The sequence below is a fragment of the Dendronephthya gigantea genome, unplaced genomic scaffold (assembly GCF_004324835.1).
Source record: "Dendronephthya gigantea isolate DGI-Jeju-01 unplaced genomic scaffold, DenGig_1.0 000028F, whole genome shotgun sequence".
In the NCBI taxonomy this organism is placed as follows: Eukaryota; Metazoa; Cnidaria; class Anthozoa; order Malacalcyonacea; family Nephtheidae; genus Dendronephthya; species Dendronephthya gigantea.
Window position 1 is genome coordinate 977,442 of NW_021163038.1, and position 14,208 is coordinate 991,649.

The 14,208-nt window shown below is 38.6% G+C and overlaps 1 protein-coding gene across 2 annotated transcripts; it reads left to right on the forward strand.

Moving 5' to 3' along the window:
* The first annotated feature begins 18 nt into the window (after positions 1-18).
* Positions 19-12,850, forward strand: LOC114523745 (Fanconi anemia group J protein homolog). 2 transcript variants are annotated; one of them, XM_028544776.1, is made up of 33 exons: positions 19-223; positions 727-838; positions 1,124-1,204; positions 1,609-1,863; positions 1,991-2,100; positions 2,183-2,331; positions 2,439-2,537; positions 2,672-2,774; positions 2,974-3,096; positions 3,202-3,297; positions 3,827-3,962; positions 5,374-5,420; positions 5,508-5,660; positions 5,761-5,801; positions 6,077-6,196; positions 6,286-6,328; positions 6,512-6,536; positions 6,831-6,886; positions 6,979-7,119; positions 7,272-7,340; positions 7,449-7,499; positions 7,722-7,793; positions 7,877-7,949; positions 8,105-8,161; positions 8,319-8,410; positions 8,644-8,781; positions 8,923-8,948; positions 9,029-9,093; positions 9,209-10,482; positions 10,584-10,653; positions 11,075-11,251; positions 11,628-11,782; positions 12,455-12,850. In XM_028544776.1, exons 1-33 carry the CDS (start codon positions 143-145, stop codon positions 12,494-12,496), a joined length of 4,332 nt encoding a protein of 1,443 aa, XP_028400577.1. In that variant the 5' UTR covers positions 19-142; the 3' UTR covers positions 12,497-12,850. The 2 variants fall into 2 exon arrangements, with proteins under 2 accessions (XP_028400577.1, XP_028400578.1); XM_028544777.1 differs by having other exon boundaries at positions 1,994-2,100; positions 5,508-5,658; positions 5,759-5,801.
* The last annotated feature ends 1,358 nt before the right edge of the window (positions 12,851-14,208 follow it).

Below are 14,208 nucleotides of genomic sequence, written 5' to 3' on the forward strand. Positions count from 1 at the left end.
AAATTTCAGAATCTTTTTTTTGCAAATTTAAATCCCAAAGTGAAACTAGAAAAAATTCTTGTTTTTATAACATTCTTAGTGATAAAAGGACGTCCATGATGTGATACATTTGTTACTACAAGTTATATTTTGACCTCTGACAATGGCGGAGTACGCCATTAGTGGTGTAAAGGTTAAGTTTCCTTACAAACCGTACCCAAGTCAATTTACAATGATGGACAAGGCATGTTTGGTTTTATATAAAAAGCAGTTTTATATCATACATCTAGCTTTATGATTTCATTTCTAACAGTTAAATCAAATATTAGATCCTAGCTCAGTAGTTAGATCTTTTTTAGGTCCCTTCTTCACCAGATAATGTCTTAATACTGATATCAACTGCCTGAGAGAGTCAATCATCTCATGTTATGTGGTAATCTGACTAATCTCAGTAGAGGGAAAACTTCCCATAAATGTTTACAATGCTCAAGGCTGCCCAGAGGGTAAGGGGGGGGGGGCAGGGAGAAGAATGCCAAGGTATGCCCTTGGTAGATCTAGAGCTCATATAGATGTAGAATTTCTTGGAAGTTTATAGCTGACAATTTGTCGATTGCAACTTGCAAGGGACAGAGGTTCTGTGCTTACCAATTTATCCTGTGGGCGATATTGGTTCTCACTCATCCTGACAAGTGGTAAAGTACAGATATTCCAATGAGGTATAATCATGAATGCCCCTTGCATTTGAAGGTCATTAAATGTATTGAAAGAAGACAACATTCCCTGCTGGAGAGCCCTACAGGATCCGGGAAGAGTTTAGCTCTACTTTGTTCCAGCTTAGCCTGGTTGACGGTTGAGAAAGGTTAGACTTGATGTTACAATGATTTCATTTGATAATGATCATGTTTGTGAGACAGCCTATGTGGAAACTGTATAACCATTTTAAAGAGTACAGGGTCTCCTGTTTGCAGGAATTACCATCCTTAATACACACTAACTTGGTAGCTACCTCTGTGGTTGAGTGGCAATAGCAATATTGCACCCACAAGTTGAAGGTTCGATTCCTTCACGAGAATTGATAGGTTAAAAACATAGGATAAAATTTTAATATTATAAAACCATTCAATTGCATTTGGTTGCTTTTTAGAGAAAATAAAGAAAGAACGAGAAGAGTTTCAAAGATTGTTTCATCTTCAACAATTGCGAAGAAACAAACAACAAACACAAGGTATTACATGCAAATTATGTTGGAAAAGTTGAGCTCCAGCAAAAATATGAGTTTGTATGATTTTGACTTGAAATGAAAAAAAGAAGCTTCAATCCTTATGGGTGGTAAGCAAAAAAAATGTTGTCCTACACTTGTCAACAGGTTGTAACAAAATATGATATTTTTACACATGTACCTCTGTTGTTCATTGTGGAGGGGATTATTTGCTCTGACATGGTGAAAGCGTAGATTCGATTCCTGCCAGAGGACTGACAGTTGACATCGTTGACCCTGTTCCTGGCTTGAATTTGACTCGTATATGATTTCCACTCAAAAATTAAGACCTTTTTCCTACATCAAATAAAGTACCGAGGAATTATAATTGATTTATCATCATCTACATGCTTACTGTACGTATCATCTAGATGATGATGCAAAGCTCTATTGTTCATGTGATAACTTGGGTGTAAAGGAAGAGCAAAAGCCTGATATGAAAGTGAAAATTGAGCAACTGAACCAGTTAGGTGATGTTACGCCGAAAACTGAACCCAACCTGGGAATTGATCCTGATGAAGCAATCGACCAGAAACCGATGAAAGCAGAAATTAAAGCTGAATCGACGAATGTGGATGTGAAAAAAGATGGTGAAGCTTCTGGTGGAAGTGAGGTGCAAAGTTCAGGTGGGATTTCTACAGATGATTATTTCTGAGCTGCAGAAATTACACCCCTAATTTTTGCAGCATGCAGCAATTTGCAAGAAAGGTTCATTTTTATCATCTTAGTAAAAATATTGTCTTTTCTTTCAAGAAGCGGAAGATCTAAAGAACGATGTTCAAATGGAGGATGATATTGATCACACTGATGAAGATACGGACTTTGAAGCACCGAAAAAGCGGTTTAGAACACCAGGAGGACAGGTTAGACAACCGTGGTGATTGGGTATGCCTCCTTAGAAAGATTACTTGAAATATTTTGAGTAAAGAAGCTACCATTTTACAGACACCCAGGGCAAAGAAACCGAGGAAGCAGTGCGACGGGGAAGCGCCGTTTAATGGATCAGAGGATACTTCTGTTGAGTACTCGCCCAGGAACGAGGCTGGAGACGTCACTGATGACGATATACAGTTGTTACAGGCGCAATTAAGATCGTTAGTAGCATATGCAATGTTGCAAATAGTTATGAATATTCTTATGTAATTATAGTTCCAGGGTTAATCCTAATATGATGTCAAGGCATCTTCCATATCTTTTGTAGACTGCGATCAGCTCCAAAGATCTTATTTGGGACAAGAACCCACAAACAGATTGGTCAGATCGTTCGGGAGCTGAACAAAACAGAGTACAAGAAAACGAAGTAAGTGATCTTAATTTCTTGACTTGAAATGCTTATATACATAGCAGTTTTTCGGAATCGCATTTTCATGACTGCTACTGGAAGGTGCTGCTGTACTTTCGGTGAAACTTGCACGTGGTGACATTTTCTTCTAGAATGTGTATCCTTGCCAGCCGTCAGCACACCTGCATTCATCCATACGTATCCGCAGCGCAGAATAAGAACGAGGAATGTCGAAAGTCGATTGAAAATAAAGAGGTGGGTTGGCTATATAGAATTGATTGACAGGCATGGGTCTCTCGGAAGAACTGTTTATGTACAAATTGGTTCGGGTTTTCTTTTGGAGTGACACTGGGTCGGTCAACAAGAAGTGATACCAGTTTTGAAGGGATATACCTATCAAGTGGTGGCACTTCTAACGTTGACAGAAATTACAGCGAAAGTGGATTTATTTCAGGGCAAGTCGTGTTCATTCTTCGCGCGTGCGCGGTACGTGAAACACCAGGACGATCTTGAAGATTATGGCTTCACAGAAGCATGGGATCTGACGGAACTGGTCGAGCTTGGGGAGAAATTAGAGGTAGAAGGTGTTTGAGCCCGTAAGAGGCTTGCTCAGCAGACAGTTTATTTGTTTCAGGAGTTCCATTTCTAGTGAAATTCTATCAAACCTTCCTCTCTTTTCCAGGGCTGTCCATACTATATGACGCGTGAGCTGAAACAAAGCTCGGACATAATATTTTGTCCTTACAACTACCTGATTGATCCGTGCATCAGAAAGCAGGTTCGTATACAGTATATACTGTACATCTAAAGTCAGGTTGACACCATTTTTACGGTAATATTGGTGCGATTTTTCAAAGAAATAATAGGTAGATTAATTGTTCCCTATTTTTCTGGATTTTCCTCTTCTGACAGATGCAAACGAGGGACCAGTTAAGGTCTGTTCACAAGATCCAAATTTTTCGGATCATGCATTTCACTTCTGATGGATGTTTTATAGCCCGCGACTTGTTCCATGACTTGCAATGTATATGGCCAGCAAATCCACCAAAACAAATTCCCAATGCTTTATCCATAACAAACTTAATTCAATACATCAGAAGTGAATTGGATCCGAAATGGACGTTGGATCGTGTGAACGGCCTTCACGCATGTTGTGATATCTCAGTGTCTTCATTTGAACATTCATAACTTATCCACACGTTTACATCTATCAAAAGAATAAAATAGCATCCAATATTGCAAGTGTGAATAGGCCTTGAGGAACTTTTGTCGAAAGAATAAAGTGCAAGAGCGTTTGTATTATTTAGATGGATATCACGTTGTTAGATCAGGTTGTAATACTTGATGAAGCACACAATATTGAGGATGTTTGTCGTGAGGCGGCCACCTGGTCTGTCTCGACTCAAAACCTTGATGAAGCTATGTTGGACCTCGACTTTTTAGGTATAATGTCATAGAGTTACCCAATATGAATAAAGTTAGTTTAGTTTAGGTTTTCTCCTGCAGTAATACTGGATCAATAAGAGATGATCCTTACTGGACCTCTAGAAAGAACAGTTTAGAACTGATAGAGCTATCCAGTATAAATAAAGTTAGTTTAGTTTAGGTTTCCTCCTGTAGTAACACTGGATCAATAAGAGATGATCCTTACTGGACCTCTAGGAAGAACAGTTTAGAACTGATAGAGCTATCCAGTATAAATAAAGTTAGTTTAGTTTAGGTTTTCTCCTGTAGTAACACTGGATCAATAAGAGATGATCCTTACTGGACCTCTAGGAAGAACAGTTTAGAACTGATAGAGCTATCCAGTATAAATAAAGTTAGTTTAGTTTAGGTTTCCTCTTGTAGTAACACTGGATCAATAAGAGATGATCCTTACTGGACCTCTAGGAAGAACAGTTTAGAACTGATAGAACTATCCAGTATAAATAAAGTTAGTTTAGTTTAGGTTTCCTCCTGTAGTGACACTGGATCAATAAGAGATGATCCTTACTGGACCTCTAGGAAGAACAGTTTAAACTACAGAGCTATCCAGTATAAATAAAGTTAGTTTAGTTTAGGTTTCCTCTGTAGTAACACTGGATCAATAAGAGATGATCCTTACTGGACCTCTAGGAAGAACAGTTTAGAACTGATAGAACTATCCAGTATAAATAAAGTTAGTTTAGTTTAGGTTTCCTCCTGTAGTGACACTGGATCAATAAGAGATGATCCTTACTGGACCTCTAGGAAGAACAGTTTAAAACTAATAGAGCTATCCAGTATAAATAAAGTTAGTTTAGTTTAGGTTTCCTTCTGTAGTAACACTGGATCAATAAGAGATGATCCTTACTGGACCTTTAGGAAGAACAGTTTAGAATTGATAGAACTATCCAGTATAAATAAAGTTAATTTAGTTTAGGTTTCCTCCTGTAGTAACACCGGATCAATAAGAGATGATCCTTACTGGACCTCTAGGAAGAACAGTTTAGAACTGAGGGAGCTATCCAGTATAAATAAAGTTAGTTTAGTTTAGGCATCCTCCTGTAGTAACACTGGATCAATAAGAGATGATCCTTACTGGACCTCTAGAAAGGACAGTTTAGAACTGATAGAGCTATCCAGTATAAATAAAATTAGTTTAGTTTAGGTTTCCTCCTGTAGTAACACTGGATCAATAAGAGATGATCCTTACTGGACCTCTAGGAAGAACAGTTTAGAACTGATAGAGCTATCCAGTATAAATAAAATTAGTTTAGTTTAGGTTTCCTCCTGTAGTAACACTGGATCAATAAGAGAGGTTTTACAGTTTAGAACTGATAGAGCCACCCAATAAGGCCAGTGTTAATAAATCGCTCGATTCTTGGATTTCTAGTTTCTAGGAACACCCACAAAGAACAACACCAAGTCTTTCATCAAGTGGTGAGGATCTTTAAAACGAAGCTAATTTCTTGTTCTTAATTATGACACTCCGTATTGAAGTGTCTCTCGCAATATTCCCTCTCCTAGTGTGCAGCAATGAGACGATGGATCGATGAGAAATCCGAACATCAAACAGCTTTTAACGATGCCACAAAAAGGTCGAAGATTTGGGAAGGCGAAGATCTAAAACAAGCGTTGGAAAATTTGGGTTTCACTCCTGCAACTGTTCGTGCGTTAGAGTACGATAGAGTTACATCAGTTATTTTACATTTGCGCATTTTTCTTTCATTTGCGCTGCGGCAGCGACCTCATTGAAAGAACTCTTTGTATTTTTCAATAGCAACATCTGAGGAAGTTGGGGGAAACGTCAGATTCGTTGAAGTAGGTTTTTTATAAATTACAATTTAGCTCCACTGAATTTACACTGGATATAGTTCAATCTGTTCTTCCTAGAGGTCCAGTAAGGAACATCTCTTATTGATCCAGTGTTACTACAGGAGGAAACCTAAACTAAACTAACTTTATTTATACTGGATAGCTCTATCAGTTCTAAACTGTTCTTCCTAGAGGTCTAGTGAGGATCATCTCTTATTGATCCAGTGTTACTACAGGAGGAAACCTAAACTAAACTAAACTTTATCTATTTTGTTTCAAAGGGAAAAACACAAGAAGGAACGCACTACAATGCACGCCCCAACAGCAACACTAGTCGAAAAATTAATGATGGTCCTGTCTTTTATAATGGATGAAGATTACAAGCATTTACCAGAATACAGGTTGTGTGATGATATTAGTTCACCTCTTGTGACAAGTTGTATTTCAGATTCAGCTTTACTAACACCTGAAACTACTGAATTTCATTTAGAATGGCCATCACCAAAGATTACGTCGAAGTACCGAGGGTTTTGGTAAGTGATTAAAAATATTCCATAAATATAAAGCCAAAGGTCGCGGGTTCGATTCTCACGATGGTGAAGCTAGTTTTTCAGCTTGCCTGGTTGGTAACTCAAACAAATTCAACTATCCACTGTTGTAAGTCATATGCACAACCGCTGAAACCGCACTAATTTATAATTTCATTTCTATTTTAGCCCAATGGTTTCAGACGAGCTCGTGGTAAGGCTTTCGTACTAAAAGTTGCACTCTCCTGCTGATGCTTTAGCTACAGCAGACATTCTCACCGTGCAATCAAACAGCAAATCTAGTTTAAGTTCTTTTAGACCCGTTTCAGACGTTGAACCTCTTTGTTGAACCGAATCGAATGCAAATGAACTTAAACAAAGACTTTATCTCATCAACATTAGGTTCGGCACATGAAAAGTTCGACGTCTGAAACGGACCTTATTCCCCACTGTTATGCATACAGGACTTTAGCAGGCCTAACACAGTCTACTTGTTTGTTTTTTGTAGACTTTGACAGGAAATGGATCTGTACTTTGAACTTCTGGTGTCTAAGTCCTGCTGTGGTATGCATGCTGCCTTCAAAACACCTAGAAATCCATCTCTAGAACTTTTAACGTCGCTCATGAACATTTACTTTGTTTTTCAACAAAATTAGGTATTTTCTGAAATCGGCCGTTTTTCACGGAGCGTCATATTAACCTCGGGCACACTGTCACCGATGTCGACATTTTCCTCAGAACTTGATTGTCAATTTCCCATCAAACTCGAAGCTAACCATGTCATCGGTAGCTCCCAGGTTAGTGTATGTATGAGATATGCATGTTTCTTGGTGAAGATATTGAAGACACTTAGGCTGCGTTCAGACTGAGTTTCTGGCGTCCAAGTTGAACACGGCGCTTCCAAATTAAATTGGGTACGGTGAACTGTAGACCTATTATCAATCTCTAGGTATGGGCAAGCAGTGTTTCTACTGGACCATCTGGTGCTCTTGTGAATGCAACGTTTCGTCAATCCCAGGTCAGGATTGTTCATCTTTTCCATCTGGTTGGAAGTCGTCAAAATAAAGATGAAAGTTGAGGCTTCATCTAAAATAAAAACTGATCTCCTACATTCCTTTTTTCTCAGACTTTTGAATTCCAAGACGAAGTTGGTGAAGCAATTTGCAAAGTCTGTGAGGTACATAGTTGAAACGGAATGATCAGATTATCACTCACCAAAAGAAAGAAGTTCACCACCCCCCCCCCCCCTTAGCTAGAAACAGCATCTTTAAAGAAATAAAACTGCAGAATTTGATAGCAAGATGTTGTAAAATGCACAAATTTCCCATTTCACAAATTTCCAAATTTCCCAAATCACCCATTGTAAATGAGTATATTTATGTATGATCATTTGCTATAGGTTGTTCCCTATGGAGTGCTATGTTTCTTCCCTTCATACAGTATGTTGGATAAACTGACGACGAGGTGGCAGGTACTGGCTATAAAATATTTGTTTTATTTCCAACATTCTTGTCGTCTTTCCTGGTTGCTGTATTTTTTATATGTATTTTCCAGATGACAGGACTTTGGCTCCGTCTAAGCCGTTTAAAAAGAACGTTCTTGGAGCCCAGAAAGGGGGGAAAAACAGGTAAAAATTGAATTTGAACGGAGAATAATAGATGAACCTGTCACTGCCCATGCAGCTGAAGAACATTCGTTTAGAAAACCTTGGCCAAAGATGCAATATCATCAAACAAGCCTTGTTTGATGAAAGGATATTGAATCTTATTTCTATGATTTTAGATTTTAATAACATGATGAATGACTTTTACGAATGTATCAAGCACTCTGAGGAAACAGGTTTGGGTGCAGAATATTTAGCTGGCCTTTTGATAGACACTTTACAGGAAGGGATATGGTAGAGTCCGTGCTTCAGTTGTGTCTGTCAATTTCGAGGTTGATTCGTGTAATATCGATCCTGTTATAATTCTAATTAATCATGATTTTTTTATCCTAGATGGCAGTGGCGCGTTGTTCCTCGCTGTTTGTCGTGGCAAAGTCAGCGAAGGTCTGGATTTTGCTGACAATAATGCACGCGCTGTCATCACTGTAAGTAGCTGTCATTGGAGTGTATTGGGGGTAAACATGGGACATACCGGTACAGCATTGAATGCAATAGTACATCATGGGATATAAAGGTACATCAGCGGGGTACAAAGGTACAACATGGGATACAAAGGTACAGCGGGGGGTACAAAGGTTCAACAAAAAAGAGGGTGGTTTGGGGGTAGTTCGGGTAAAATGTGAATGTTCGTTATAAAGAACCTATGTTTATCTCATAGGTTGGTATACCGTTTCCAAACGTTAAAGATATACAGGTTGAACTAAAGCGCAGCTACAACAATCGACATTCTTCTCAGAAAGGACTCCTGGATGGCTCAGAATGGTACGAAACTCAAGCTTACCGTGCACTCAATCAGGTAATCTGCTAATACTTCTTTCTCACCATTTTTATCACCTAGCGAGGCGTTGCTTCTTTTAAAACCCGCGCAAATTGCTTCTGCGCGTGTCAAATTTACAGTCCTAGAGTCATAGTCATACAAAACATCTCTTGATTTTAGGCGCTGGGTCGCTGTATACGTCACAGGTCTGTATGATACGAATATTGTATGCTCCGTCTTTTCTTTTTTAAAACTAAAACCTTGTCTTTTATATTCTTTGCAAAAGGAATGACTGGGGAGCACTTATTTTAATCGACGACAGATTTGGCAAATCACCGAAATATCACAAGGGTTGGTTCTTCTTTTTAATTCAATTTCTTGCCGTCAATGGCTGCCACAACTCTATCAACCTCGACACAACACCAGCGAATGTTTAACCTTTGTTTTGTGTTTTTTCTGCCAAAAGGTTTATCAAAGTGGATACGTGGTCGAGTTGTTCATCATGATAACTTCCACGTTCTTCTCTCCTCACTCAAGAAATTCGCCCAAGCTCGACTGGAGAGTCCTTGTCCTAACAATACCATGATCCAAACACCCCCGGGGGCACCGAAAAGAGACCTGAATGCAATCAAATGCAGCCAAGACTCATCATTATCCATGGACAGCAGCTCACCCTGCTCCCAGAGTACATCCCAGGATGACGTTAAATGTTCCACAACAGCCACACCTATCCCAAATCATCCCCAATCATCAACACAGGTCACATCTAGCACGCCGATAGCTGGTCGTGGTTTAGTACCAAAGTTGCTGAATTTAACTGATAACCCGCAAACTATCATCTACCCGCAGCAAGTGGTCAACCCTCAGCCCGTGGGTAACCACCCTGAACCTGTCAACAACCCGCGACAAATGGGTAATATCCAACCTGCAACTCACCCGCAACCTTTTATTAATCCCCTTATAGGGAACAACCCGCAAATGCCCGGTATTCCACAACCACTAGCCCGAGAAAACAAGCCTGTTCTTGTACGATTTGTCTCTCCGAGTGGTCAACCTGTTCAACATGTCCTTTTCTCAGAGCAACAACTGAAATTGCTGACGCAACAGATGGCTAATGGGGGACAGCAGGTGATGCCTAAGGCTGCTGGAATGGTACAGTTAGCTGGTGTCGATCAAGGGATAACGTTGAACATGGCTGGGCAACCTGGGCTAAACTCGATAGGTCAGCTAGGATTTCAGAGTACTTCAAGGGAACAATGTGTACCACAAAAAGATTCTAGTGGACAATGCGGTACTCCAGGTGTTGTGCGTGTTAAGGAAGAGCCAAAGAGTCCCTCAAATGAGGTACAAGCACAGTCTTCCAGTTCGGGTACCCCTGGGGTGAATCCGGGTTTAAGCAGGACTCAAGGGAACAGAATGCAAAGAAGACCATTATTCTCATCAAATAATTCAGAATTGAATCATTCCTCCGGAGATTCTCTGACAAGACCGAACAATGATATGTGTGGGGCAGGAAAACCCAGTGACGAGGGGTTGAGTGCGCCCCCTGATTCCCCCTTGCTGTTTTGTTCACCACCGACCTCGCTGGAAAGGGAGGATGGTGTACCATTGGGTACAACAGGGACTGAAGGTGCTTTAGCGGGAAATATCATGGCAGGAGTGTTGGGGGAAAATGCTGGATCCAAAGACATAGAAAAACGTGAAAAATTGGACGGTTCTGCTGAAACTGACAATTTAGATGTAAGAAAATGATATTTTGTGCGCTTTCTTTCTTGTTTTCCTCTTTGCACTTAATAAGAGGAGCAGGTTCTGATGGTCTTACTGACGCTTTCTCCCTCCAGGAAATCACCTGGAATGTGAACTGCAAGGAATGTGGTGCGACTTTCTACTCCAGTAGGAGAGGTGATCCAGGTAAGACTGACGCCGTGATGCAAGTGCTTTTAACCTCTAAGAAGTTTCGCTCTGATGAAATATCCTCTCGTAGTAACACTGGATCAATAAGAGACGATCCTTACTGGACCTCTAGGAAGAACAGTTTTAGACAGATATAGAGCTATTCAGTATAAATAAAGTTAGTTTAGTTTAGGTTTCCTCCTGTAGTAACACTGGATCAATAAGAGATGATCCTTACTGGACCTCTGGGAAGAACAGTTTAGAACTGATAGAGCTATCCAGTATAAATAAAGTTAGTTTAGTTTAGGTTTCCTCCTGTAGTAACACTGGATCAATAAGAGATGATCCTTACTGGACCTCTAGGAAGAACAGTTTAGAACTGATAGAGCTATCGAGTATAAATCATAATTGAAAAGTATGTTAACAACATTTTTTCTAGATGACCACGTACCTCAAAAAATGCGTGTTCCGGGGAAAACTTCGCTCGGAGGAGTTTTGAACAGTGCCTTTTCCTTGAAAAAAGGCACAAGGAAAAAGAAATCATCCACGTTGGAAACAATTCGTGTTCCTGACACATGTTGCTTGGAACTGATTCCTGATGTTAAAAAAGGAAATGGTAATGAACAATGATGAATATTTCGTTTAGTAGTGCAAAGAGCCTAGAGTAGAGCAATTTAGGAATTAAGAATGCTTCCAGTTTGACTCTACGAAACTTGGTGGTTAGTACATGTGTCTTTCATCTCTGTGTCTGAGGTTTGATTTCTGTAATATGCAGTTGTCTGATTATAATTTCACCTCAGTCACATGTGAGAAGAATGCTTCTAGTTTGACTCTACCAAACACAGTGGTTAGTACATGTGTCTTTCATCTCTGTGACTGAGGTTTGATTCCTGTAATATGCATTTGTCTGATTATCATTTCACCTCAGTCAGTCTCTATCTAGCATGCATTTCTTAAAGTATTTCAGTGACTTCACGGTTTCTTCTTTATAGTTGCACAAAGAAACGCTTTTTATTGCAAGGAAGACTCGTTGTGTTTCATACCGTTGATATGTCAGCAATGTAAGGATATTTGCTCTATGAAAGCTTACGTTATTGCCGTGAGAGCAATACCTTGTGGGACTGGTAACGATGACCGCAAGTCAATGGTAAGCACTTTCTTTAACATTCCAGCCCTTATGTTACGATTCAATCATCTATTACTAATCATCTAGCTGTTACTAGACTAACTTTTTATTAAGCATTTGAAATAAACGACTCAACTCGAAACATGTTCGCAATAAAAAATTTATTTCATCGTTTATTTAAAATGCTTAATTACTCTTGTGCTGCTCAGATCATATGGTAACTTTATTTATACTGGGTAGTTCTATCAGTTCTAAACTGTTCTTCCTAGAGGTGCAGTAAGGATCATCTCTTATTGATCCAGTGTTACTACAGGAGGAAACCTAAACTAAACTAACTTTATTTATACTGGATAACTCTATCAGTTCTAAACTGTTCGTCCTAGAAGTCCAGTAAGGATCATCTCTTATTGATCCAGTGTTACTACAGGAGGAAACCTAAACTAAACTAACTTTATTTATACTGGATAGCTCTATCAGTTCTAAACTGTTCTTCCCATAGAGGTCCAGTAAGGATCATCTCTTATTGATCTAGTGTTACTACAGGAGGAAACCTAAACTAAACTAACTTTATTTATACTGGAAAGCTCTATCAGTTCTAAACTGTTCTTCCTAGAGGTCCAGTAAGGATCATCTTTTATTGATCCAGTGTCACTACAGGAGGAATCCTAATCAATTTCATCAATTCTTTTTAAGGTTTGGTTTGATCATGAGAATGTTGATCTGAATCAAATGTGACAAATCCAGAGAGATTGTATTATAATGAAAATATATTATATATTATGTAAAGAAAGGCAGAATATGTGAATTGAGTTCTGTGACGGTCCAAGGAAAATTGGAATTATTCGCTACACCTCTAACTTGCAATCATATTTGGTAGATTTTTTAAAATTTTAATTTGTAATTAAACCGTGTAATTTCTTCTGAATTCCCCTGTATCCGACACTAATTTGAGTTATGTTGTGCGTCCTAACTCCTAATGGTCCTATACAGATTGTTAGAGCAACGCTAGAATCAGAACTTACGTGATTCCTAATATAACTGACATTAAAATCAGAACTAATGAATATTAAAATGAATAAAATCAGAACTTACACGATTCCTAAACTATATAACCGGTTGTGTATTGTGATACTATTGTTATATCTTAACTTTCACGGCATGACGTCCCATATTTTCATGGCTAAAGAATTACCTTAAGTATTTTATTGAAACAAAAAAGACAAGTTTCCTGCCCTGGGAAGAGCCGAACAAGTGCGGCTTACTTTCATATTCCTTCCTGTGAGAGCGAGAAATAATGAGATTAAGTCTTGCAACATTCTCTATTTTCAATGCAAGAATTCTAAATCGACGTTTGTTAAATGCAGATATCTGTCACAGATTAGTTTTCAGTTCATGTTTAAAAAACTCTGCATGCATGGTTCAGTGTTTCTGCTCGATTTTTTAACCCGATGACTTTGAAAAAAACTATTCGAAGTAGCAGCAGCTGTAAGGAAAATGATACAAAATCACCATCGTCCTTTTGAATGGGAGAGCTCAGAGCTGTTCGTTGGTGATTAAAATTTCAAAATACGTGTCATCTTGAGGTCAAAAGAAAATATGAGATGAATTTGTCGGTAAACAATTTTCAACATGTTGGTTCTGTGTGTGATTTAGCAGACATTGAACATTTCAAAATAAATTGAAAGAACAGGAAACAGAAACGTGCTAATGCGTAAAAATACTCGTCGCTAACTTAAAAGCTGATAAATTTTTCATGATCTTGGCTAGACAGGAACGAATTTTAGGTATTTCGGTAAAAAAAATACGAATGAAGTTATTTTCAACATAGATACATTTCTCATGGACTTCATTAAAAATTTTGGGTTTACAGAAAGAGAAACGTTACGACTAGTTAAGGAAGAGTTTGCATATATTTACAGTAACCGATTAAATGTTTTCGCCAAACAAATTAGATTGATTTAATTAAACAGATTAAAGGATTAAGATCCCAGGGATTCGGTTAGTTTCTGGTCATCAATCAGCTGACACATTAAATTATTCGTGTATCAAAAATAAAAAACATTAAAAAGAAGATATAGTTTAGGACATGATCCTGGGGATGCAAAGTTAGGATTGCTGATCATGTCAAAATGCATATGCACTTCTTTTGTACATCCAGTTCAACTCAAATCAGTTCTACATGATGGCGTGATCTGGTCACATGACTAGTGAAAAATATCACCGGATCTGCAGGATCTTCGTTTTATTTCTGTTTCACGAGCTAGGTTTCTGGCTCTGAGAGAGCTATTTTGAGAAAAACACGAGTTGTCTTCGACCACAAACGTCAAAACGAAGACAATTTGTTTTTGAGGCTGCCAAAATTCTCAATCTATTTTCAGGCATTCCAATTATCTAATCCAACTATATCGCGCAAAATAAACTACTGCATGTTGTTTTGAAGGGAGATT